This window comes from Leopardus geoffroyi, chromosome A3 (assembly GCF_018350155.1).
Source record: "Leopardus geoffroyi isolate Oge1 chromosome A3, O.geoffroyi_Oge1_pat1.0, whole genome shotgun sequence".
NCBI lineage: Eukaryota > Metazoa > Chordata > Mammalia > Carnivora > Felidae > Leopardus > Leopardus geoffroyi.
In genome coordinates, this window is record NC_059336.1 from 131,769,588 (window position 1) to 131,797,053 (window position 27,466).

General features: G+C 50.7%; 1 protein-coding gene across 7 annotated transcripts in view; it reads right to left on the reverse strand.

Annotated features, from left to right (window-relative positions):
• Positions 1 to 27,466, reverse strand: part of LPIN1 (lipin 1) — a 130,632-nt gene that overhangs the window by 60,648 nt on the left and 42,518 nt on the right. For 3 of the 7 annotated variants that reach the window (XM_045447695.1, XM_045447694.1, XM_045447692.1), the window contains exon 1: positions 10,102 to 10,228. The exons of 3 other annotated variants lie outside the window; for them this stretch is intronic. Coding sequence is in view for 1 of the 4 variants with exons in the window: in XM_045447688.1 (XP_045303644.1) it covers positions 22,086 to 22,217 (132 nt within the window). In the remaining 3 variants the exon portion in view is untranslated. Of the gene's footprint in view, positions 1 to 10,101; positions 10,229 to 22,085; positions 22,353 to 27,466 lie in introns of those variants that run through there. One more of the 7 variants, XM_045447688.1, reaches the window with a different exon arrangement.

Genomic DNA, 27,466 nt, shown 5'->3' on the forward strand with positions numbered 1-27,466 from the left:
AGTCAGAATTACGGACAGGACTTTCCAGAGCCGGGGGGCACAATCCGTGAGACCAGGCTTCTAAGGAAACTGGCTCATTAGAGGGACTGAGCTCACCATCAGTGGTGGTCTCACCAAAGAGTCTAAACCACCATGTGGCAAAAACGTTGTGGAGAGAATTCAAGAATTTGATGGGGCTCTAACCTGATGATTCTGTGACCTGCTCGCGGCAACACCATGAAATCAAGTCTTCACTCCAAGCAAGAAACCAAGGGTTGGTGGGGGTACGGGTTTGGGTTGTTTTTGTTTGTTTGTTTTGTCCCATCACAAAAACATTCCACCCGGGCAGATCACCTCTGCAGCAGCCTGACAACCCTGGGAATGAGGGGGAAAGTGCTCAAATGTACAAACAAGAAGAAATAAAGAATGAGAATTGTTGGCTCCCAGGTACATAAAGTTCATGAAGACAATGCTGCAAACAAAATTCACTGCAAATGCATTCAAATAACAGGCTCTTAAGACATTTCTTGTCCACAAACAGGCCATGACACAGGAAGGAGAAGAGTCTGAAAAACAAGGGCACTTGGGTGGCTCAATCAGTTGAGCGTTCGACTCCTGATTTCGGCTCAGGTCAGGATCTCACGGTTCCTGGGATCGAGCCCCGCGTAGGGCTCCACGTGGAGCATGGGGCCTGCTTGGGATTCTCTCTCTCCCCCGCTGCCCCTGTCTTGCTCGCATTCTCTCTCTCTCTCTCTCTCTCTCTCTCTCTAAAATAAAAAAAAAAAAAAAAAAGAAAAAGTCTGAGAAATAGGAACTACACAAAATATAGGGTCAGATGGTCGGACCTGATTGTCCTCCTGCAAAATTTGTGAGCTCTGTGCTTGGGAGCAAGGTATTAACTCCACATCTCTGATGGAACCTCACCATCATGAGCGTGAAACAAGATAACTTAGGAAAACCCTCTGCCATTAGAGGACAGGTGGCAAACGTGACTCATTGTCACTACCTCCCTGAGTAAGTCACTAGACCAGTCGGACTCTGCGGTTGGCTCTCAATGGGGTATTTTCGCCATTCACACCCTCTTCAGCTACCTCATCCCAGGGTCTCCTGGGAGGTAAATTCTAAGCCTTCCCCCATGGCCCTCAAGGACTAGAAGGTCAAAACACCTTTTTTTCTGTCGGAAGACTTCTCTAGCATTTTCCCCCACAGAATGATTCATCATTTCCTGGCACCAGCCTGCCCCTGACCCACTGCCCATGCACACAGGCCAAACACGCATCGTCGGGGCAGGTGTCCAAGGAACACCTGTGGAATCTGGCTTTATGGTACATCCGGGAGCTTCGTGACTGGGAACCAACCCAGCATCAGCCTGGGGCGAAGCCTCGGGCTCCTGTTCCTCTGAGCAGCAGCAGGTTCTACCCGGACACAGGACTGCTGCTCTCCAGGGCCAACGGACACTGACAATTTAATCAGCCCCCAGCCGGCCAGCTACTTTGGCCAAAGGAGAACCACCTGAGAGGCTCCTAAATACCCAGAATTTACTGGCAACACTAGGCAAAGACAGTACAGCAGTGAGCCAGCGTGGCACAAACCACAGTCCATTGTCACCTACCATGAAGGCTGGTACGCTGTCCAGACAGCGATAATAACAGAGTTTAAACTACGTATCCCTTCCTCACAATGGTGCCAAACAGAGTTTTCCCATCTTGCAGAGAAGGAAACTGAACTGTGGAGTTTATGTATGTAAGTTGCTCTGGGTCCCGATGCAGGTAAGGGGCGGAAGGAGCATTCGAATCCAGGAGAAGTCTGTATCCGACTTTGGGACCACCCTACAAACCTCCCAAAACACTGGACAGTCGTATCTCTGTACAGAGACGCACACGCAGACTTCAAGGGACATATGCAGGAAGCTGTAAGGTGCAGTAGATGCAAACATGTCCGCTTCTCCAATGGTGAGGCCAGAGCTCCCCACGGCAGTCCATCCTAGGAGGTCACTGCCTTCTCCTAAGCTGGTGCCCGGCTGGGAGACTGGTCTGCTTGCTCCACAGATACACCTGTGCTTCCCGGTCGGTCCAGGAGCAGCAGGCCAGCCTCACCCTCTGCCATGTCCCGGGGCGGTGGCGGGGGTGGGGGGCGCACAGGCGAAGCGGGAGCCCAGAAAGGGGTTCCTTCCGTTTGAGTTCAAGGAGAAAAAGGGCAAGATTTTACTGGTCAAGTCTGAATACCCACGGATAAAATCGCCCCCTCCTCCTTTTATCCTGATCCACCTTAAATGTCAGAAAGGTGTCCCTGAGGACAGGTGAGTGACCAACCAATACCGCCCCCTCCCCCCCCACACACACGGATCATTCCTCCTGTCACGAGGCAGAGAGAACGCAGATGCTCGCCGTGTACCTGGCTCTGGGTTTGACACCAGGTATGATTAAGCCCTGTCCTTGAGAAGCTGGAAGTCCTTTTTTTTTTTTTTTTTTTTAAAGTTTATTTGCTCTCCGAATGTGAGCATGTGTGTGAGCAGGAAAGGGGCAGAGAGAGAAAGAGAATCCCAAGCAGGCTCCACACTGTCAGCACCACGGGGCTCGAACCCACAAACCGTGAGATCATGACCTGAGCCGAAACCAAGAGTCGGATGCTTAACCGACTGAGCCACCCGGGGAACCCCAAGAAGCTGGAAGTCTTAGATCTTAATTGGCTCAGTAATTAACAACTGAATATGGATGCCCATTTAGGACTTTTCTGAAAATTGCAGAATTTGCCTTGGAGAGTGAGCACCCTTGTGGAGTATTTAAGTCATGTGGCTTTTAGTTAGGAATGCGGTTCCTTAAAGATACAGTCAAATCTGCTTCCCTGGGGGCTCTGTCCCCCACAGGTCCTTGAAGCCTGGGGATGTCTCATTCTTCATTGTCCTCGTTGTCCTGAGGCCATGTGAGGACAGCTACGTGACTACCCCCCTGCACCTAACAGGCAAGGAAGGTGCTGTCAGCACCCCAGCCGGGTCTCAGAGGAGTCGGGGGGCCTCCATTCACCACCCGGGCTGTTCTCTGAGCACATTCTGTCTCCGTGTCCAGGATCCAAACCTGACCAGCTCGTTGTGAAAACACAAACATTGTGCTGCAGCTGGGGCTGCCCAAGATCACGTTCACCTGGGAAGTTAGGAGCTGAGGGCGCATTTTCACCCAAAGCATTAAAAAAGGGAGGGGAAAAAAGACAATTTCTAAGAAATCCTAAAAACGGTCTCATGACTAATAAGGCTTGCAAGAAAATGACATTGGCTTATAAATAGCGTGTCTGCCTCTTGTGATTTATATTAACCACACAGAAGTCTTTTTTCAGAGCCTGGTGAATTGATATTTATCAATCAGCAGGAGTGATAAGTTACACATAAACGACAAAAAGGAAGGTGTGACTGGGTGGTAGTGTGACGCAGAGAAAAGAATACCAGCCCCAAGGTCAAGAGGCAGAGAAAAAGGGGGCGCCTGGGTGGCTCAGTCGGTTAAGCGTCCGACTTCAGCTCAGGTCACGATCTCGCGGTCCGTGGGTTCGAGCCCCGCGTCAGGCTCTGTGCTGACGGCTCAGATCCTGGAGCCTGTTTCAGATTCTGTGTCTCCCTCTCTCTCTGCCCCTCCCCCGTTCATGCTCTGTCTCTCTATCTCAAAAATAAGTAAACATTAAAAAAAATCAAAAAAAAAAAAAAAAAAAAAGAGGCAGAGAAAAGAATACCAGCCCCAAGGTCGAGATCCGTATGTTTCACCCCTGCCCCACCACGCTGGCAGCACTCTCCACGGCCAACCTCTTCCCTCCTTGCCAGTTCTGGACTGAGCATGGCACTGAGAGAAGCTTCTTGAACAAGCGTCAAGTCCTGTGTGTGTCCATACCGATGAAAGGCCAATCGGGGCCTTTACTGGCATGCCAGCATCCGTCAGGAAACGCTCCCCGCCACAGAAAGAAAATTCGCCAGAAAAAGCTGGAGATGCTTCTAAAAAGCTTGCAGGTCGGACCACGAGTACCTGCTGACAAAAGTGATGAGGCGGAAAAGCCAGCTGGCCCGAGCGTCCCCCCACCAGGACCCTTTCTGAATTAAGGCGGATCACACAGAGCCCGCGATCATCACAGCTCAGCTGCAGGACCAGAGGGAGGGGAGAGCCGGCTCCCAGGCGATCCCACGGGAAGGAGGGCGCAGCGGGAGGGGCAGGTGTGCGGAGCGTGTCTGGATTGAGGGTGCTAATACCCTGCAGGAAATAGAGCAAAGGCCGGGGAAGTTTTCTCCTCCTTCGATGCCCCCCACCACGGGCAGGTGCGCCCCCCACTGGAGCTACTCTGTACAATTCCTGGCACGCAACAGATGCCCATAAGCATCAGTCAGCCCGTCTCACGTGGTTCCAGAAAAGCAGCCGTTGGCTAACGCGTGGTCAGCAGGTGGTCTTGGAACTTCTTGCCTAGTTATTACATCAGGAAAATCAACGTTTCACCCACAATCGACAGAATCTTTCTCCGGACCGCACAACTTTGCCAAGACACTCTGCTTTCTTGGAACGTCTGCCAAAATGCAAAACCCCTGGCCACACCCGTTCATAACCACTCATCTCTAGAATCTTAATGTCCGTTGAAGGTGGCCTCACGCTAACTGTATAGAAAAACAAATGGACAAAATACAGAGAGGGTTCACAGAGAAAGAGATCCGTCTGGTCAATGACACATGAGAAGATACTCAACCCCATTCATAATTTAAGATATGCAAAGGAGGTCTTTCAGATGGTGTAAAATTCGAGCATTTCGTAAAAACCCCAGGGTTGGTGAGAGCAGGGGACACCAAGTGATCACCGACTGCTGGTGGGTAATAAGCGGGGTGAACATTGGGGCCCCATCTGTCATTTTATGCACATACTTCCCCAGCAACCCTACTTCTGTAAGGTCCATGTACCAAACGGTCATGGCAGTGTTGACTGTAATCTAGAAAATTAGAAACCACTTAAATATCTCTAGGACTCTGGTTAAATAAACCATGTATCAGAAGATCATTACGATTGCTTTTAAAAAAAAAAAACCACACACATGCACACACAAAGGGAGCAGTTCCCCAAATACTAACATGAAAAGGTATAAACTGAGTGAAAGAGGACAAAAACATTTATAACATGAATCCGCTTTTTTAAGAATTACATTCCGGGGCGCCTGGGTGGCGCAGTCGGTTAAGCGTCCGACTTCAGCCAGGTCACGATCTCGCGGTCCGTGAGTTCGAGCCCCGCGTCGGGCTCTGGGCTGATGGCTCGGAGCCTGGAGCCTGTTTCCGATTCTGTGTCTCCCTCTCTCTCTGCCCCTCCCCCGTTCATACTCTGTCTCTCTCTGTCCCAAAAATAAATAAACGTTGAAAAAAAAAAAAAAATTAAAAAAAAAAAAAAAAGAATTACATTCCTACATATTCTGAGATGCACACAACCAAAGAAACTCTGGATGGATTTACACACCAAATAAGGTTCACGGGCTCACCTCTGGGGGGTGTTCTTTAAACGCATAGGTATTACTTTGACGTTAATTCTTAATGACGTCAGAGAACTGGGTGAGGGATGGAAAAGCCTGGCCCACTCAATGTCAGGGTCTCCCAGTCAGTGAACCTGCTGAGACATGAGGGAGTGGGGGGGGGGGGGGGGCACTGCTTTGGTCAGAAAGGTCAAAGGGCGACCACTCAGCTCCTCCTCCCCAGCTGGGATTTTGCAACACCCGGATCTCATAATCCCATGTGATGAGTGTTCGCGGGTCCTTGCCAAGGAGCACAAAAGGCCCAGACAGTAGGGGACGGGGACATCTAAACTACAGGGCGGCCCATGTGCCGGGCAAGACAGCTCCAGGCGTAGACCCTGATCCTCTGGCTCTTAACCATTTGACTCACTGACCAAGCACGGGGCTCGCATCCTCTCCTGACGCACCTCCAAATGCTCTCCGTCTACATCTGTGTGTTGGTCAAAAAGGACGTCCTGCCTTTGCGACTTCTATTCCTGTAGGACACCCACCCACTCCACCCCAGCAGTTCAGGAAGGGCTAAGTATCACCTGACGTTCAAATGTGCCGTCGACAGCTCAGGGGATAAGAATGCAGGCTTCCTGGAGGCAGGTGCTTGGTGTCAGTTAGATCCCGGGTCTTACTAACCTGTGCCCACAGGCCAACTACTAACCTCTCTGCCAGCCTCAGTTTCGTATCTGTAAAAAGGGACTGACGTCGTCTGCCTCACGGGATTAGTCGTCCTCGGTACACGTTAAAGTACTTTGCAAAGCAAAGCGCATACACCAAATGAAAGCCAGGCGCTAATCCTGTGGCCACAAAGGATTCCTGGACTCTGAATTAAGGCTCATGCCTTAACGATTTACATCGCACCTTCCCAAAAAAGTCCGGGCCAAAGAATGTGGTAGATTAAGATCCACACAGATGTGTTAGAAGGGTATTATTCTAGGGTGGTAGTACATTTCTGTCTGTCCACAGCTCTGAGCACAAAGGCAACCCCAGGGTTGGGCAGCAGCACTCTGTGATGAGGTAGAATTCACTGGCAAGAATCCTCGGCAAGAGCAGTGGCCAAGGAGAACGTCTCGTTGGACGGTTGTGCCCTGTTATCCCATGATCTTTACTGACTGTATCCTGTCGTTTGTAAACCAAAAGGTATGCCTAGGGAGACCCAGGAATGCAGACAAAGATTTCACCAAAAAAGACAAAGTACATGTATCCAAGGAGAGGGAGGGACCTTCGGGAACAAGGTGCGCGGTGCAAATGTGCTCACGGTGTCCCAGAAGCAGCCAGCAAATAGGCGTGTCTCGATCATAGGGTCTGTGGTCGGCTTTGTGAGCAATGCAGAGTACCTCACACTCGGGGAGCAAACAGTTGACACAGAGCCACGACCGTTCTAACCGCCTGTTGCTTTGTTCTGGAAACCCCAGCATTCAGTACCAGCAAAAAGTTCTAAGTTGTCAGAAGAATCACAAAACTTGGTCGGTGGGTTGAGAGTCGTGGCCATGATCACCGGGATGAAAAGCTCCCTGCTCCTCCCCAGATTGGGCCGGCCTGCTTCCTGCCTTCCTCCCCACGTCTCAGCGGGGGCAGTGCACAAGCCGGGCCACCCTGGGCCATCCTCCCCGCCCCCCAAGCAAGGACTTCTGTGGGCCAGGAGGAAGCCAGTGCCGGGTGGTGCGGTCCCTCCCCCCCACACACAACCACACCCACACCCCCATCTTCCCTCTCTCCACTGGACCGCATAATCTCTCTCTCTCTCTCTCTCTCTCACACACACACACACACACACACCCCACAGCTAAAACAAGTTCCACAAAACAGTATCTACCTTCTTTTCTGTCCTACCTCACTTTTTTTCAATGTCTGTGGGCCACCGAAACTGATTTTTAGGACCAGTGGGTCACCAACGGTGCTGTGACAAATACTGGCCTATGCCCAGACCCAGAGCTCTGGGGAGGCAGAAGCTCTTCTTCACAACACCCCAGCTGCACACAGCCCAGCCCCAGCCCAGGCTCACTTCTCATTTGCTGAATAAAAGGTGGGGAGGGGGAGAGGGGAGGGAAGAGGAAGAGACGCCCAGGGAAGTACAGAGGACACAGGAAGGAGGGGCCCCCCCGGCCAAGGGCACAGCAGGAGGCTGGGGCTGCCTTCAGGGCCCTGGTGCCCCCCTCGTCAAGGGGCCTGGGCCCTAGTGTCCCCGGAACTGGACCCTGGACCGGCTGCCAGGTACAAAAGTAGACGCTGGGCCCCTCACTCACCAGACCTTCCACTCACAGCTTAGAAAGCTCCCATTTCAGAAATGGCCAGCAAATGGGCCCTTGGAGGCTGCCAGAAATTAAGAATTAAGTTAGGTTGGGGCGGCTGGGTGGCTCAGTCGCTTAAGCATCCAACTTCAGCTCAAGTCATGATCTCGCGGTTGGGGTTCCTGAGTTCGAGCCCCACGTCGGGCTCTGTGCTGACAGCTGAGAGCCTGGAGCCTGCTTCAGATTCTGTGTCTCCCTCGCTCTCTGCCCCTCCCCCCTTCTCAAAAATAAATAAACCTGGGGCGCCTGGGTGGCGCAGTCGGTTAAGCGTCCGACTTCAGCTCAGGTCACAATCTCGCGGTCCATGAGTTCAAGCCCCGCGTCGGGCTCTGGGCTGATGGCTCAGAGCCTGGAGCCTGCTTCCGAATTCTGTGTCTCCCTCTCTCTCTGCCCCTCCCCCGTTCATGCTCTGTCTCTCTCTGTCTCAAAAATAAATAAACTTAAAAAAGAAAATTTTAAAAAATAAATAAATAAACCTTAAAAAAAAAAAAAAAGAATTAAGTTAGGCTTTGCCCGAATTGTTTCACCAATTCCATTCTGATTTTAAGTGAGTGGGCTTACGCCATAATACACCAGGTCAGAGTTCAAGAACATGTAGAATGTGACTTCACCCTTCCCAGGGGGCTCGCCCCAGTGCTGACAGTGCACCACGGATCCACCTGGACCTCGTGTGTGCCTCATCAGTACCTCAACAGCTCCAAACTCTTCTGCCCTGGTCATGCGGAGGTGCAAACAGGTCAAGGCACTAGCCTCAGTGCCCCAGTTGGATTGCGGCCTTCTCGGTGTTTCTCGAAAGTGTTCCAAAAGTGGCCCCAAATGATGCAACCCCCGCCCGCCCCACCAGGTCTCCCCCGGAAAAAGCTCCCTACAACCCTCCCCTGTCCCCATCTGAATGCTGGCCCAAATCAGTCTGTCCCCTGTGGGTTCCTTTGCGACCTTGAACCCAGAAGACAGAGAAGCCAGGAGATGCCAACTCACAATAGGAGAGGGGTGGCCGAGGGGGAGGGGGGGGCCCCAGAGTGATGATTTGCAGCCCAGAGGCCAGCATCGGGCACAAGTGTCTCAGCCCTACAAACAGCCCTCCTCACGGGCACCCTGTGCCTCCAGATCCACAAAGTTCTGCCAGGGGCCTGGCTCCCCTCCCCAACACCACACAGCCCTACATCCAAACAGGAATAAAAGCTCCAAAACACACATCCATAAGCAAATGTGCTTGATAAGGATGCAAATGTTGACAAATACGAAGAATTATCAAAATACAGAACTGTACAACAAACAGATCTTCCAACATGGGGTAAAAAAGAAAAAAAAAACTGTGTGTTTAATTTCTCAATTACTATCTAAACTGTAAATTTCACATACACTATGCCATTTCTCTGATTTAAAAAAAAAAAAAACTTTTACAAGCTCATCTTTTCCAAGATACTTCCTACTATCCTGGAGAAACTATTAGGTTCTAAAAACTGTCCGAGTTAATCCATTGTTTTTAATTCAAGATTCCTGTTTGGTGGTCAAACACTGGGTTGACCTCTGGTTTCTTCAGCGACTACTCTACACATAAATTACGTGCCAGCTGTCTACACTCTAGCCTATGGCACTTAGAGTTATGTCTAAGCCACTACTTTGCATCCTACATGTTCCTGGCCTTCCCCAAAATAAAATTATTCGCAGGGGCATGTGATAGAGCCGACTGGGCCTAGCACCCATAGGCTGCAGGAAAGATGCACAGAGGCCGGGCAGAGGAGGAACCAAACTGTAATCCGAGAACCAAGATTCCAGCCCCGTTCAACCTGCCGCCTAGCAGCTGTGTGACCTTGGGCACGTCGGTCAACTTCCCTGAGCCTCAGTTTCCTCAACTGCAGAGCAAGAATCCGAAGCCCCAGGGGACATTTTCGTAAAAGTTCCGGGCGCACGGCAGGGCTGCCCACTACACGGATGGAACCCACCCGTCCTCGCTGGACAGAGCGAGGTCCGGCCGCCCCTGGGGTCCGCCAGGCGGGTCAAGGTCAGCCCTGAGGGCGACCCAAAGGGAAGGCCCGAGGGATGCTCGCGAGGCCGCCGGGCCCCGGGCCTGTTTCTCCGCCTCTCGCCCCGAACCACGTCCCCCAGAAAGGGCCGCGGGGACCGAGCACGGTCCTCCGGCGTCGGGTCACCACCGTCCCCCGGCCGGCTCCGGCGTCGCCGCGCGCGCCCACTCTCCGCCGGGCTCCGCCCTGCCCGGCCCGGCCCGGCCGAGGCTGCGGCCCCTCCCGGTAGCGGCCCGAGCTCCTCCGAGGCTCGGCCTGGGGCTGGGCGAGCGGCGGGCGGCGCGGAGGCGTCTACTCACCTTGCGGCGCCGCGCGCGTGGCCTTCTTTGTATGCAAACACTCTCTGTCCGCCGCGCGCTCGCTGTCACCGAGGACTGCCCGCGGCGGCGGGGGCGGGACGAGGGGCGGGGCGGGGGCGGAGCGAGGGACGGGGCGGGGCGAACGGGGCCGCGCGAGGGCCCTCGTGACGCGCGAGCGGCTCTGCTGCTTTCAGGGCCCCTCTGGCCTCAGGGATCCGAGCCTCCTCCCTCGGAAGAAGGCTGGCACCGGCCAGCCCCTCCTGCGCCGCCCACCTTAGCTTTCCTGTGGGCACGGCACTTTAGGCCACGTTTCTGATGATCCTCCCCAAAGCCACAGTCCCATATTTTAATTCACCAGGCTAGACTGACCTGTTCCCGAAGCCTCGGAATTCAGGGGGCGTGCATCAGCTGTCGCGGTAGCCAGGGAAAGCGCTCCGAAAGGCTCCAGGGCCTGGCGGCTGCCATCTCGGACCTACTCTTTAAGCAAGTCCCTTAACTGTTCTGTCCCAGAACCTTAGTTTCTACAACCATATCGCGGCAGTCAGCCTTACTGACCGTACTGCAATTTACACTTAGCTCTTCAACCTAAGTTCACCTTCATCCTTTCTCCGAATGAACAAGCACCCCTGCTGCGTCCATTCACTAAGCATACTTGTCAAGCTCTGTTCCAAACACCCTGAAATGTTGCTCAGAACAAGAGACAGGACGCTGCTCCTTTGGAACTTCCATTCTCCAACAAGGAGACAAAGCAAGGAACAAATAATGAAAAAAAATAAATAATCGGGTGGCAAAAAGAGGTAGATCAGATGATCACAGGCTGGCTCACTTAAACAGAAATCGTAAACGACAAGAAAACACCGGAGTCCTACAAAGATGTGGAGGCAGAGCTTTCTAGAGATCAGAAGCAGCAAGTGCAAAGGTCCTGAGGCAGCCCTCTGTGAGAGGCTGGAGGGATAGCAGAGACCAAACATTTAGGATTTTGTTGCCCAACTAAGAAGTTTAGGTAGCCCAAGAACGGCTTTAAACCTGTGAATTATATGATCTAATTTACATTTTTTATTTTTTTTTATTTTTTTTTTAATTTTTTTTTCAACATTTTTATTTATTTTTGGGACAGAGAGAGACAGAGCATGAACGGGGGAGGGGCAGAGAGAGAGGGAGACACAGAATCGGAAACAGGCTCCAGGCTCTGAGCCATCAGCCCAGAGCCTGACGCGGGGCTCGAACTCACGGACCGCGAGATCGTGACCTGGCTGAAGTCGGACGCATAACCGACTGCGCCACCCAGGCGCCCCTAATTTACATTTTTTAAAACCGCTTCTCTGCTCTATGGAAAATAGAGTGTAGAGGACCAGAGTAGAAGCGGGCACACTACTACAGGAAACCAGAGGAGATGATGTGGCTCAGACTGATGCGAGGGGTGGGGTGGTTATGAGAAGTGGAAAGACTTCAAATATATTTGGGAGGTAAAACTCGGGGACCCACCGATGTAGGGGTGGGGTGGGTGTGGCAAGTCAAGGGTGAAATCCCCATTTGGGTCTTGAACAACCGAGGGATGATGCTGCTTTTTACTGAGGTGCAGAAGAAAGCAGCAGCAGCAGCCTTGGGAGGAAATTCAGGGCTGCGCTTTTGGCCACTCGAAGCTTGAGATGCTTTTCAGCCATCCCAGGGGAGATGTCGGGAAGGCATCACTGCAGAAGTCAGGCTGGCTCTAGATGGAAGATGGGGTCCTCTGCCCTGGAAGCTTTGCCCAGGTGATGTGTCTTCTGCCAGCTGGCCACCTGTGGATACATTCTTGCTGGCCTTCGGGGGGACTCCCATCTAGGCAGCCTGTCCCCAGGAAAGCAGGTGAGCCCTTGCCATGGGCATTTGGGAGGAGGGGGCTACGAAGGGGATCATCGATTACAGGGATGTGTTTCGGAGACGGCGGTTCAGAATGCACACCGCGGCAGGCAGACCCCCAGGAGGAAGCATTCTTATACTCCCCACCGTCCCAGAGCTTCTGGCCTTGGGGTCAAGAAGCAAGGCTACTTGGAAAGGCTTTCTGGAAGGAAGGTCCAACTCCAAGCCACTTCAGTGAAGAGCTTGCTTAAAATAAATCTTGAATTATTAAAATTTAGAGGCTTAGAGGTCTGAAAGCATAACAAAATCGAGTCCAAAGCACTCATTTTGCAAATGAGGAACTTGGAGGCAGAGTGGGGTTGGGGCTCACCCCAAGTCACCCCAAGTGAGCCCTGGAACTTCCCCTGCTATTCCCATTACTGCCACAACATCTAAACAGCCAAATGCCTAAGGGGGGAGTCTTCTCAGACAAGCCCTCCAGAAGAGAGGATTACGTGCACTGGATCCCATTTCACGGTTCACTTTGCAATCCTGCCCTGTCTGGAGTCCCCCTGGGAGGGCCCTTGCTGTGTTGTCAGCTCCGGGGCTGGTGACCCAGCTGTGACTCAGCCAGGAGAGCTGAGGTGATCCCCCTGGCCAATCCCAGCACCTACCGCCTTCAGCCCAACTCGGAAGATAAGAAGGAACCACAGGGATGAGGAAGAAGAAGGAAGGGCTGAGTGAAGCCAGGGCAAACAGCACACACACACACACACACACACATCCTTGATTCTAAAGACTCAGTTTCAAAATCTGCAAAATGGGAAGCAGATCCACTTTGAGGATGGCAAAGTCCATTGTGTAAAATTCAGGGCGCAGTTGCTGACCCGAAAGATTCTTAAATTCTGAAGACCCCACACATTAGGGAGTGGCAATGCCCCGAAGGATGTGTTCGCTCGGCCCCTCTGTGATCCAGAGAAAATGCCCAGCTCACTCAGCTCCAGGACTCAGCAGGCTGCTGGGCTCCCTCTTAGAAGGGACAGGCAGAGAGCACCAGAGAATGACAGTTCCTCAAATGGTGCAGTTTCGCTGTGCAGTCTGCGAGGAGAGGGATCAAATCGGCCCTGTTCTAGCTGGAAACCTCCCGGCGTTTAGCCAGTGATAATAACTGTATTATCCTGGGAATTCTGAACTTTTCCAGATTTGTTATCCACACAACAGAAAGGGCTCCGCACAGGGGATGGGGGGGGGGGGGGTGGCAGGAGGGGTGAATGCCCCTCTTCACGGGACCCCAGGAAACAGTGTCAGTAGGTATACAGATGACTGGTCTCCTGACAGCACGGAGAACGGCATCGGTCGTTAGCTCAGTAAGCGCCCAGGGCAAAAGGGATACTAAAGAGAGAACAATGCATTTTCCCCCCAGAGGGCTGACTCGGGCTCTCAGGAAGGGAGGGGATCTCCTCGGGATCCAAGGCCAGTCCTTGGCTGGGGGGCCCCTGATGAGGTAGGGGGCTTCATGGACTTTCCCTTGTGGGGGCCTCAAGAATCAGGAGGGAATCATGAACCACCCAGTGGCACATCACCCCCTCGAAGGGCGGGAGACTGAGCAGCCTGGAAATCCACCGGAGACCCAGTGGGTCCCCTGAGTGCAGGTGGGCGGACCGACCACAGCAAGTTTCATGGGGGAAGAAGCAGGCGGGAGAGGCCCCAGGTCACACGAGGAGGAGGAGGAGGAGGAGGAGGAGGGGGATGGTGAACCAGGGGAGCAAATGTCTACAACCAAATCACAAAGGCCTACCCCCCCCCCAAACTGGAGTGAGGGTCACAGATTAGAGAGCAGATTAGAAGTCTCAGGGAGAGAAAGGGGAGAGGCTAACAGCTGGCCACGCCTGGACGTTGGAGGCCACGCCCCCCAGTTCACCCTAACAGATACAGGAATTGGGCAGCATCGAGTACCGGCCCTGGGCTGGCAGGCGGGCGCTCAGCGGTTGAAGGGTCGCAGGACCCAGGCACACAGAGCAAGGCAAGGAAAACCCGGCGCTTGGGGCAGAGGGAGATGCGCCCGCCCGCTCGCGGGGCCCGCACCCACTCCCTCTACAGCAGCCACCACCCACGCACACGCACGCTCGTTTCTTGAGCGTCCACCCTGCGCCAGGCCCTGTGTGGAGTGCTGGGGCTTCCACGGGGGCGCAAGGCCAGACGTAGCCGCCGTCCCCGGTGCGCGCACGGTCTGGGGTAGTGATCGCGGCCAATGGCACAAAAACCCATGAAACACTGTCGCCCGGCTCACGGCTGCCAGGAACTGAAGGGTTGTACATTGCCATGGGATTTGACCTGCTCGAGCGCCGAGGAAGAGGGTTCAACTGACCTTGGTGACCTGAGCAGGCGCTCGCGTGGGCTAATCTAGGCCAGGTGTGGAGGCGCAGAACTGTGGGCGTGGGAACCGCGTGTGCAGGACAGGCTGGTGTGTGCAGGGGTGAAGGAAGTTCCTGACTGGCCTCCCTTGGGTGAGGAAGGAAGGAAGGAAGGAAGTCCCATGACTGGCCTGGCAGAGCTCCTGGCCTGTGTCCCCTGCAATCAACAGGGGCTGGGACATCCTTTCTCCTCTAGCCAAATAGGGATGATTCCTAATGAGCCAGGCTAGGGCCAGAAAGATGCTTTTGCCGGGACTAGTACCTTGTTCCCTTTTCCCGGTCCCCTCGAGGCCTGCGGGACCCAGGACCCAGGTCTCTATTGCTAAAAAGAAAGCCACCAGACCAAGATGGAATCCCTTGCCCCCAGAACAGCAGAGCAAGAGGAAAGTGCACTTTCAACCTCTCCAGGAGTGGAAATTTTAAGCCAATAAATTTGGAATTTTCTGGTCAGCACCAAAGAGGTGATCTGTCCGACAGACAGACCCTCTCCACCCCCTAAGGGAAGAGGAGACAATCCACCTACTAAAAGCTCCCCGTCCTTCCCCCAGGGAAGGTGGCCTAGCCTGAAGGATCCTTTCTTTTCTTTTGCTAATTTCTTGCCCCCAGTCTCCTCCCCGTTAAAACCACAGTATTTTGTGTGGCCCCTCTCTACCTGCTAGACGGGAATGGCTTCATGAGGCCAATTAGATCTTCAAATGTACTCCGTTGAATCTTGGTTTTTTGACCTCTACAAAGTAGCCCACGCACCTTGGAAGTCGTGGCCTGCGACGGAAACTCCAGGTGCGTATGTCTGAGCGGACTTTCATAGACCTCACCCTTCCCGGCTCTTCCCCAGCCTTACAGTGAACAGTCTGTCCCCAGGAATGATCGTCACACTATTCGGAATGGCCTGAACATGTGCCAGTCAGAATGGACGCCAGGCACGGCAGAGCAGAGTCCAGCTGGATGAGGGAGGTGAGGAGGGGAAGGGAGCGGGCAGTTGAGGTGGCAGGAAAAAAACAAGGCCACTTAGGGAACTGGGGACAATGACCAATAATCAGTATTTCGGAACTTCCAATATTTTAACCATTGGCAAGGCCATATGAGTGTGTCCGAGGTGCATCGACCCAAGGAGGAAACGTATTTGGAGTTCCACTGAGAGATGCATTTGCTGTGGACTGAATGTTCACCTCCCCCTCCCACAAATGTCTATGTTGAAGCCCTAATTCCCAGCGGGATGGCATTTGGAGATGGGGGTGCAGTTAGGCTCAGGGGAAGTGGAAAAGGTGGGTCCCCTCCAGGAACCCAGACCACACAGCTAAGCACAGCGATTCAGCCTCTGACCTCAGTGACTGACTTCCGTGACGTCCAGATGGCTCCAGAAGAAATCAGGTTCCCTCAAGGAAGGCACTGTGCAAGCCAATTAGTTACAGTGGGGTGAGGTCAGGGCCAACCTCAGGGCTAATTGCTCGCCTACTGGGCTGATTTCAGTGCATGGGACTTTGCTACCAGTTAAGATAAAATCTGTGATGCTAAGTGAATACGATCCTTTGTCAGCTCTAAACAAACAGTTGGGAAAGCAGACAAGGACTGAGTGGATTTGCCAATAACTGATAACATCTCTCGACACACAGAATTCAAATGCTGCTCAGCCTACAGTCACCCACACTGGCACCTGCTTGTTGCCTCGAGCCTCAATACAACCTCTTTAATTGTTGACCTAGAACCTGGGGTTGTTTGAGGAAAGTAGCTCTACACTCTGAGGATTTCAAGTCCTGAAAAGTCACCCATCTCGTCTCTTGTTCATAGAATAAACAACGTCCTGCTAGAAGTAGATATTCTAACCCGCGCCTAATATTCTGAAGCAATGTTTCCCACCAAAACTCGTCACATTTTAGCATCACCCGGGAAACTATTAAAATTCTCGGTGCCCCCCCGGCGGGGGTGCCTGGGTGGCTCTGTCAGTTAAGTGTCCCACTCTTGATTTCAACTCAGGTCATGATTCCCCGGGTCATGGGATTGAGCCCCACATCGGGCTTGGGATTCTCTTTCCCTCTCTCTTGCCACACTCTCTCTCTCTCTCTCTCAAAATAAATAAACCTAAAAAAAAATTTTTTAAAAACTCTCTGAATGCCCAGACTACAGTCCACATGCATTAACCACAGTTTCTGAGGGTAGAACCCAGCATCGGTTATGTTGCAAAACTCCCCCATGAGATTCTCCGGTCCAATCACTTCTAAGAACTCGTGCTCTAAGAACCTACTTCCCTTCATCCCGTATCCTGGCCACGGCCAGTCTCTAGCAAAGCCCATCCTCCCCTCTCCCAGCCCCCCATGCCGAGGGCCACCATATAACTTACATTTCTTCTAATTGTCCATACAGTGAAACCCATACAAGCCAGCTCAAGCAAAGTGAGTGTGTGTGTGTGTGTGTGTGTGTGTGTGCGCGCTCATGTGTGCATGAGTGTGTGTGTGTGTGTGTGTGTGTGTGCAACAAGACATGTACAAAGGAGCCACAGAGAGGCACTAGCAAAAAGCAGAGAAGACAGGGTCCACCCGGAGGCCGATAGAAGGCGCCCTGGGCAGTGGTTCCAACCTGGGCCGGGACTGCTTCACCTCTTGCTAGGTATTTGATCTCAGGGAAGGCACATTTGCCCTCTCTGACCCTCAGTCTCCTTTTCTACTAAACTGGGCTTAAAACACCTGTTTCTCAGGGCTGTTTGGAGGAATAAATGATCTAGAGGACTTAGTGTGATGTCTGATTGACCCTACATGGTCCACTCTGTGAGCCTTGCGGTAATAACGATGATAATCACTATTATTTTTATTTGCGATGAACCCTCAGGAGCCTGCTAACAAACACAGTATCAGGTTTGGGGCCTCAGGATGGGGAAGACTTTTGGCAGACGACGGGTCCCGCGGGAAGGCACAATAAAGGCGTGGGGGGGATGGGGAGCTCTGAACGTCCTGTGCTGCAAATGTGGGGCCGCCTCCCCAGTTTGAGTGTGAGAAGACACTCGTACGCTTCTCCTCTTTTCCCCCAGTGTCCAGTGAGTGCCGGGCCCAGAGGGAGGCCTCAGAAGACATGCTGAGTACACGCTGAAATGATGGGCTGGGTTCAGTTAGCCCAGGAAGGAATCACTCAAGAAAGTGAAAGTCGATTTCCTGGATTGACGCACAGGTTCCTTGGACTCAGGAGAGCCGAGCTAAATTTTCCTTTCACCCAAGGCAGAGCATTCATATCGCACATAAGTAAGACGGCAGGCCCCTGTAAGGGATATCAAAGATGACCGAGCACTATTCCCTTGCTTCAGCGTCCAGGGGAACACTTCCTCAGTATCCTTCCAGCCTCTCTCTCCGGCCGTCATCCCTCCCAAGTCTGGTGAAGGGCACTGTCCAATCGCAGCTCCAATGGCATAAGGGTCAATACGAATCAAGAAAAAAAATGCAATCCTCCCTGGTGCGCTCAGAGAGAAAGAAACATTTCCTTTCCCCCCTTTCCTTAGAGCCCTAACTATACAACACTTATTATAAATTCCTTCTCTGCCCCTTTGGGATGTGAGTAAATCTCCTTAAAAGGGAGATAAACCTCTGAGCACCTGTGCAACTCAGAAGCGTGTTGGGTCTCTCCCAGGGCTCAGAAGAGGGTGAGCACCTGACTTTGGCCATGCCTCGCTCCGGGGTGCAGAACCAGCCCCTGTCGCACAGGATACCAGAAGGTTCCTTCTGCCTTTGGGTGGAGGCAATGAGCCAACAAGATGGCCGCCCCATTACCAGGTAAGCTAGGACCAGGTGCGGGGGACAAACGGTGCTGTTAATGCTCCTGCTTGACAACCACTTGTCATTTCACGTGACAACACTGTGCAGCGCATTGTATCAGCCTGACTAGACAGAGGGATGAGACTTCTTCCCGTCGCCGTAATCTCTCAGCCGGTCGCCTGTGATGCGCAGCCTGTTCTGGTTTGATGCTTATTCGGCACACTTTTGTTTTCTCTCTCTCTCTCTCTCTCTCTCTCTCTCTCTTGCTTCGTGGAGAGGTTTTCTGGGGGAGGGGGAGATTTTGGTCGAGGCTGACAGGACAGGGTAGCTAATGTTAATTCAAGAGAGATGTGGTGCCCACCTGATTGTGGTCACAGGTCAAGGTCAAGTTGTGATTACTGTCTTCCATGCCTCATCCCGTGAATTCTCCCTCAAAGGGTACTAGGTAGGAGTCCAAAGGGTCCACGGATAGAAAGCGCAAAGCCATGAACTTACGGCGGTAACAAATTCAGTCTTCGTTTCACTGACTTCTAACTCAAATATAGTCGCATCTCCTTGCATTGTGAGGGTCTGCAACAAACGCGGTCGTATTAACCGTGCCTGTGACCAACACTCACACCCGCCAAAAAACCTCACGGCCATCTTCGTGCCACATCAGAGCGGGGCAGACACCGCAAAATATTGTGGACGCTCCTTACTACTCCAAGATTACGGTTGCTATTGGATCTGCTGCTCGGGGACAGGAGACACGAGGAAGTCAGGTGTCCAAGGCCCGGAGACAGGCGGCCGGCCTCCACAGAGGTTTAGTCAAAACAACAGAGACCCTCTACCCCCACCACCCGACACCGTCAGGCCAACGGGAACCGCAGGGCAACGAGAAGAGCCAAGGAGAGAAAAAAATAACATGCCAAGGAACCCTCTCTGAAGTTCAGCGCAAAGGGAAGGTCTAAAGCATATATCTCCGATAAACCCACCCCTACCCTGCAACACAAAGTGTGCCAAAAGGAACCAGATGGGTGGGGAACTGAGGGTGACCACCGCAGTAGCTCACGTCTCCATACCGAAGGCCCACCAGGAGGGAGAGCAGGTCCCTCTCTGGAGATAAAAACAAAACTCGTCTAAGTCTCTACGGTTCTACCAAGATGTCCAGCTTCCAAGGACAAAATTATGAAGCAAATGAAAAGGTAAGGAAAACAACGACAACAACAATACGCTCCCAAGAGACAGCGATAGTAAGAGCCAGACTTGGGTATGACATAGATGTTCGAACTATCTGATATGGATTTGTTTTTCTAAAACGAACAAACAGGTGAAAGTCTGTAATGTGTAAGGTAAACGTTACGCAAGATCAGATGAGTAATTTCATTGGAGAGTTGGAAACTGTGGGAATCCAATGGAAATGCTAGAAATGAAAAAATACCGTAATGAAAATGGAGAACAGGGCATCTGAGAGCTTGAGTCAATATCAAACGGTCTAAGCTTCATCTAATGGAATCGCAGGAGAAGACAGGGAGAGAGCAGGGCAGAAGAAATATGTAAGGATATAATGACCTAGGATATTCCAGATTAGTGACAGATGGCAAACCACAGATCCAAGATCCTCAAAGAACACCAAGCAAACCAGCAAGATAAATATCACACACATGTGCACACAGGCATGCCGTACTTGAACTCGTGAAAATAAAAGCAAAGAGAAAATCGCAAAGACAGCCAGAGAAAAGACAAATTACACGGAGAAACAAGGTAAGAGTTGCAGATCTGAACTCGTTTGTTATTTGATGTATGGATGTATGCATGGATAGATGGATGGATAGATGACCGATCGACTAATCGATCAATGTGCATGTGGTCTAAGCATGGGTTACTATACATGCAAATATTTTTTATCTCTTTCCACTGAGAGGGACTAGAAGCAGTGACCCTCAAGTAGCAATGAACACACACACACACACACGCACACACACCCAGGTCTTGGTTTTTCAATACCATTTTCCAGGGGCGCCCGGGCGGCTCAGTCAGTTAAGCGTCCAACTTCGGCTCAGGTCATGACCTCACGGTTTGTGAGTTTGAGCCCCATGTTGGGCTCTGTGCTGACAGCTCGGAGCCTGGAACCTGCTTCGGATTCTGTGTCTCCCTCTCTCTTTCTGCCCCTCCCCGCGCTCTCACTCTGTCTCTCTCTCTCTCTCTCTCTCAAAAATAGATAAACACTAAAAAAAGTTAAAAAAATAAGTAAATACCATTTCCAATCAAAGAAACTAGGGTTTGTTGGAGAACTGATTCCAGGGCCTGAGCAGGGGAAGTAGCAAAAGCTCCTAGAGAGTCTTGTGAGACCACAAAGTAAGGAAGTGCCAAGAAAGAAAGAAAGGAAGAAAGAAAGAAAGAAGGAAGGAAGGAAGGAAGGAAAAGGAAAAGGAAAAGGAAAAGGAAAAGGAAAAGGAAAAGGAAAAGGAAAAGGAAAAGGAAAAGGAAAGATGGGCAAGCATGTCGGAAGAGTACAGGAACCGACCCAGAAGACCTCCCGATGGCCGAAGCTGGACCTTGTTCAACAAGATAACACGATTAGATTACAACCCGAATAACTCGAAAAAGTTTACGAATCCATACGGATATAAGTAATAACTGAATAAAAAGGTGAATGATGATGATGTAACTCTTCCTTAAAGAAGAATTCCAATTAATAAGTTTAGAAAAATGGGGGAAGTAGGAAAACCACCATTACAAAACCCCAGTAATGATTGCCATGGGCAGGACCCACCAATGGAAGCTAAGGCTGGTGCACAAAGGTAAAAGCAGGAAGAGAATATTTACAAGGTTTCAGAATACTTAGTGATTACAAAGCGAGCTCGGCGTGCAAAGTCCTGGCCTACACCGTGTCGACCAGGCTATTGAGGCTAACATCTCGGAGATGCGCAGTGACGCCACATGTCCCCCAGTAGGACGCACTGGGGTGGTACGTAATCTCTGTTACCTTTTTCCCAATAACACGACAACTTCAACACGATCATGGAAAAACATTAGACAAGCCCGAATTGAGGGACCTTCTAGCAAAGCAACTGATGCAACTCTTCAAAAGAGCCGAGCTCAGGAAAGAACGGGGATTGAGGATTTGTCACAGACTTGAGGGGGACCAAGGGGACGGGACGACTCAGTGCCATTGAGGATCTGGGGTTCAATGCTGGAACAGGAAAAGCAGCTGGTAGAAAAACTGGTGAAATCTGAATACATTCTGCAGCTTTGTTTTTAAAAAATGGATCGCCCGTCTGACATTGCCACATGTTTTTAATATAAAGTGGTTAGTAAAGACCCAAAGCCCCAAGGAGTCTGGGAGAAAGAGCTGGGCACCAACATGGAGAACTTCCTGAAAATACACTCCAAGTCAGATGCCAGTACATACACCTAAATGGCATTTCCTTTGCATTTCCCATGTTAACAAAATATTGGAAAGATCATTTTTATAAATTAGAATTTTATAATATGGCCATGGTTTATCCTTCTTAGGACTCCATGAGAGGGCGCTTGGGTGGCTCAGTCGGTTAAGCGTCCGACTTCGGCTCAGGTCACGATCTCGCGGTCCCTGAGTTCCAGCCCCACGTTGGGCTCTGTGCTGACAGCTCAGAGCCTGGAGCCTGCTTCGGATTCTGTGTCTCCCTCTCTCTCTGCCCTCCCCCGCTCGCGCTCTCTCTCTCTCTCTCTCTCTCTCTCTCTCTCAAAAATAAATAAACATTTAAAAAAATGTTTTTTAGGAAAAAGGACTCCATGAGAGGGCATTTACACTCAATAGATGATGGGATTTGTATAAAACCCCGGAGCAAACCAACTAACGGAAGGTAGAGTTGAAATGCCAAGAGCCTCGGTATAGGCTTTAGGGTCCCTGAATGTCAGCCAACTGATTCTGATTCCATTCTCCGGTGAGCTCTGTGCCCGAGAAGCCAGCGTGGGGGAGATTTTGACATATAATATAGGCAAACCGTTAAAACCTCATTGTTCTCCACCCTCCCTCCCTGACATTTACCTTAGCTGCTAGAAAAAAAGCCTTCTCTCTCCAATTTGAAGGACATATTGGCAGGACATCATTCAACTTCGTTAACTTCGCACGGAGGTCCCTGCTCATGGGAGCTTTGGCCTGCTGGTCAACCTTCCTCATTCTCCTTGTTGTCTAGTTCTCAGCTGGCATGGCCGCCCCTTACCGGCCTTCGTTAGAATAGGCATGGCTGGCTCCTCCCTGGTCTTGCCCTTCTCTCTCCTTCCTCCTCATCTTGCCCCGAAGCCCTCCTCCCTCCTATTTTCTCTTCTTCTTCATCATCCTTTCATTTGTAAGGGCTCCAGGAAAAGCTCATTGTTAGGTGGCCCACTATGATGACACCGCTGGGGCTATGATGTCAGTACTTGGGGGTGCCCAGATGAGGAGAGAGATAAGAGAGATGAATGAGGACGAAGTAGGGCTGCTCCATGGGGCAGGTTTGAGCCCAGCCCTGGATTCAGAGCTTAGCCTGGTCCACACTGGAGTGGATAGGAAGCTGGGAGCATAGCATCACCCAATTTTTTCATGGAATCAGATTTTGCCTTGCCGATTTCTGAATTCACAACGGGCTAATTGGAGAGGGCTTTCAAAAAAGCAGTCCTTCAACAAACTGAGGATATTCTGAAGGAGGAAAATAACTCACCCCTTTTTTACCAAGCATGGAAAAATTTGGAGTTATCTAGTACATCTACAAAGAGATTTTTGTATTAGATACTGTTGCAGGGGGAAAAAATCAATTCCCAAGAAATTTAAGGCTATGTAAGAACTCTTAAGTCATATGCAGCCTAACTCATGGGGGGAAATTATGAATGGTGGCAAGATACAAGTGTTGAATTATTGTCTAATCAACTAAAGATAGTTTTAAACTGGTGGTAAAATGTAAGGTTATTCCACAGTCAGAATGGAATCCTTCGAAATTAAGACACGACTTCCACACAAGCATCAAAAGTCTTTGCTCAGATGGGGCCCTGGGAGCCCAAAGTTTTAAGATTAGAAGTGGGGTTCTCTGGGCGCCTGGGTGGCTCAGTCGGTTGAGTGTCCAACCTCGGCTCTGGTCATGATCTCGAGGTCTGTGGGTTCGAGCCCCGCGTCAGGCTCTGTGCTGACAGCTCGGAGCCTGGAGCCCGCTTCGGATTCTGTGTCTCCCTCTCTCTCTGCCCTCCCCCACTCGCACTCTGTCTCTCTGTCTCTCAAAATAAATAAACATAATTTTTAAACATTTTAAAAAAAGAAGTGGAGTTCTCTGTTCTTACTACCAAATGTTACACATCAGTGTAGGAGGAGAAATTTGAAAATACCCATTCATGAACCATTGGCCACCTCATTCTTCAGGAAAATCCACAGTGGGAGCCAGCCCTCTCAGTCTCCCAGACGTCTGCCTCTGAAACCTGCCTCTCCCTGCCCACGTCTTCTTTGGATGGTGCTTTTGAATCTTAATGGAAAAGGCACATTTGAAGGATGAGTTCTTACAAGCAAGAGAATTTTTTTGTTTCGTCTCCAGCTCTTGGTGCCTTGGATAGCTTTGTGGTTACCGCAGAGTCCTAAAAAGAATGTTCTAATGTCAACAGGGTGGTAGGTTCTGGTAACCGCCTGGGATTTGCACATCGCTTTTACTGACTTGTCCTTATGCCATGCAGCACCTTTTAGTAAACTGCGCAAATGTGGCACGTTCAGCTGTCCCGATATTCACAAATCCTTTCAACTAAATACTAGTTTTTCTTTCTTTTTTTTTTAATCATTATATTTTATTTTACTAACCTTTTCTATAGTTTCTCCAGATCTTGTCAACTCTTCCTTAATGAAAATCTGGGGGCTAAAAAATATTCCCTTGCTCCTTAACTTGTGATTCTCATCTTCCAAAGTGTACTCCAGGGTGCAGTATTCTCCTGAGACCAGAAGGGGTGTTACCAAAGCCAGCATGTTCAACGGGCCATGCGATTCCAGCTCATGTAACGACCTGCCAGCCTCAGGAGAATAAGATCACGTAGCTCTGCGTTTTCCCAACCCCGTGACATTGGGCTGCACAGATACGCCTGTTGGCCTGAAACAAAGGAAATGCTTTTTTCTAGTCTTCTCTGCGGGTCAGACCGCACCCGCAAAGCCACATCCAGGGCTGGTCATCAGACCTGAGAACCGTAAGGATGGCAGCATGCCTGTTTGGAAGAGAACGATCCAGTGTGAAAGGGAGGGCTGGACCCCTCTCCGAGTGCAATAACCGAAGCTGTGGAAGCTGCGGGAAGCCCTGTGTGAGGACGCAGAGCAATGGAAGTCTAGTACCAAGGGCTGATATGCAAGAACAAGCTTATGTTTGTCGGTAGATTCCAATGTGTGATGGCGGTGATAAGGACCTAGCAAGAGAGGTCAGACCCGCGCCATCTGTACTGGGCCTGGAGCCCAGGGGTTCCCAGACGGACCCCTGATCGGAAAGGGGTTATGGAAGGTTTTCCAAACATGAGGCAGCAAACTGAACTGCAATCCCGACTGCTACTCCCAGCCCTGACTCAATGAATTAGCTCTCTCCTTCTTCCTGTCTTCCAGACGGAACTGCTCTGTCTTCTGCAAAAGCAGTGTGAGAATTCTAGGTCAGCAAAAAACACAGGAACACTGATTCAAAGGGATACGTGTTCCCCTCTGTGTACTGCAGCATTAGCTACAATAGTCAAATTATAGAAGCAGCCCAAGTGATAAACACAACGGAATATTACTCAGCCATTAAAAAAAAATCTCGCTGTTTGCAATGAGCCAGAAAGTAGAATGCTAAGGGAACTAGGCCAATCAGAGGAAGACAAATATCAGATTATTTTATTCATATGTGGAATTTAAAACACAAAACAGATGAACATATGGGAAGGGGTGGGGGGAAGAGAGGGAAACAAACCATAAGAGACTCTTAATGATAGAGAACAAACTGAGGGTTGCTGGAGGGAGCGGGGGTGGGGGGATGGGCTACATAAATGAGTGACGGGCACTAAGGAAAGCACTTGTGATGAACGCTGGGTGTCGTATGTAAGTGATGAATCACTAAATTCTACTCCTGGAACCAATACTGCACTGTATGTTAACTAACTAGAATTTAAACAAAAACTTTAAATACACACACACACACACACACACACACACACACACACTGATCCCAAGAATAAGCTGATTTCAAAAGACAGTTTCAGATCTGTCCCTGAGCCAGATTCTACCTGTAGAATCCGGAACCCAGGTTCTATCTGTAAGGTAATCCAAGTCCCTACAGGGAAAGTGGCTACTACCCCCACTCTTCACGCTGGATTTGACCCGTGCCTCAACCAAATGCTGTGTTTCCCTCCCAGAACAGTGAGGATGTTTTTTGTGGTTTTTTTTTTTTTTTAATTTTTTAACGTTTATTTATTTTCTTGAGAGAGAAAGAGACAGAGCATGAACGGGGGAGGAGGGTCAGAGAGAGAGGGAGACACAGAATCCGAAACAGGCTCCAGGCTCCGAGCTGTCGGCCCAGAGCCCGACGCGGGGCTCGAACCCACAGACCGCGAGATCATGACCTGAGCCGAAGTCGGACGCTCAACTGACTGAGCCGCCCAGGCACCCCAGTGAGGATGTTTAAAAAAAAAAAGAACCCCACAGGTTTTTCAGGAATCTAGGGTATCCTCGGTAGGGTGTGGCTCTGGGGAATCTGGATTCCAGTCTGTGCTCTGTCACTTAGGAGACCCTGCACGTGTCACCTCAAGACCTCAGCCTCCATATTGGAAAGCGAGGAAATGGGCATAAAGGATCAGGAGCTCTGACCTGTCTGCAGGGTGACTCCGTGGGCACAGACGTGCATCATCATCACTGCCCACCCGTCCCCCCAAACACACAGGCGTAAGCGTGAATCCGGTGTCCGTGGCACCCCTGGGCATCTCTAATTATTTCGAAGGATGCTGAGATAGTTTCAAAAGAAGAAACTGATGTGAATTCACTTTAATTTTAAAACAGATAACATACTGGGGCGCCTGGGTGGCTCAGTAGGTTAAGCGTCCGACTTTGGCTCAGGTCACGATCTCTGGCTCACGAGTTCGAGCCCCACGTCGGGCTCTGTGCCGACAGCTCGGAGCCTGGAGCCGGCTTCGGGTTCTGTGTCTCCCTCTCTCTCTGCCCCTCCCCTGCTCACGCTCTGCCTCACTCTGTCTCTCAAAAATAAATACATGTAAAAAAAATTTTGTAATTGTTTGAAAAATAGGTGACATATTACCAGATACTTTCTCCTCTCCCCCCACCCCCACCTGGCCTGGGAATGTGTAAGTGAAGATTTGGGCGTCGCTAACCTAATTAGAGGACGTTCTAAGCCCCGGAAGACCAAAAAACCCATTGGGAGCTTTTTGGATTTCAAATGGGAGGGATGGATGGAGGCCAGGAGCGAGGGTGGGCAGACAAGGATGCATCCCTGTGCCAGTGCTATTTAGTTCTATCACGTCCTGCTTTGTTAACGTTGAATCCGCGCAGCGTGGTCTTGCTCAGTCAATGCTCTGCTGGGCCACAGGGTCCTCGGGAGACCCAGAGACAGATGGATCAGCTAGAGAGCATCAGAATGAGGGCGCATCACACACACACACACACACACGTGAGTGCGCACACACGCTCCTCCTCCAGAGCCAGCATCACACATCTGACCGCACGTCAAGTGTCACTGCTGCCCTGGCTCCCCCTTCCTACGTGCAGGCCAAGCTCAAGCCACACCGGATCATTTCCATTCCTTTATGCTTGCCCTGTTCCCTTCTACCGCAGGACCTTTGGACATGCTCTTCCCTCTACATGGAATCTTCTCACCTCTTCACCTGGTTACCCACTTATTCTTTAACCTAATTCAACCATCACTAACCTCCCTAACTATATCAGTTGTCCCTGCTAGACACTCTTACTGTTCTCTAAGTCTTTTATTTGAAGGATTTATCAGAGTTAGAATGTTCCATTTGTGTGCACAATTATTGTAAAATCCCTCTTCAGCAGATAGACTCTGTAGGAAGGAAAAGACCATTTCTGTTTAAGTATCCAGCACAGTGCGTGGCACACGATATCCGCTCCACAAATATTTTCTAAAGTTTTTATTTAAATTCCAGTTACTTAACATACAACGTAATATTCGTTTCAGGCGTACAATATAGTGATTCTTCAGTAGTATTTTTAGATAAATGTTTAAATGTCATTTCATGGGTCATAATGCCTGGTTGCAAACACATATTCATCATAGTAAGAATGATAAAAACCCAGCTATAATAAAAATATAATCATCTTAATAAAAAGAAATGAAGCATGTATTAGTGTTAATGCCAGCACCCTTATCAAGAACGAAGCAGGAGGGGAGTCCCCAAGAATGCACTCATTTATGCAACAAGCCATTTCTGAGTGCT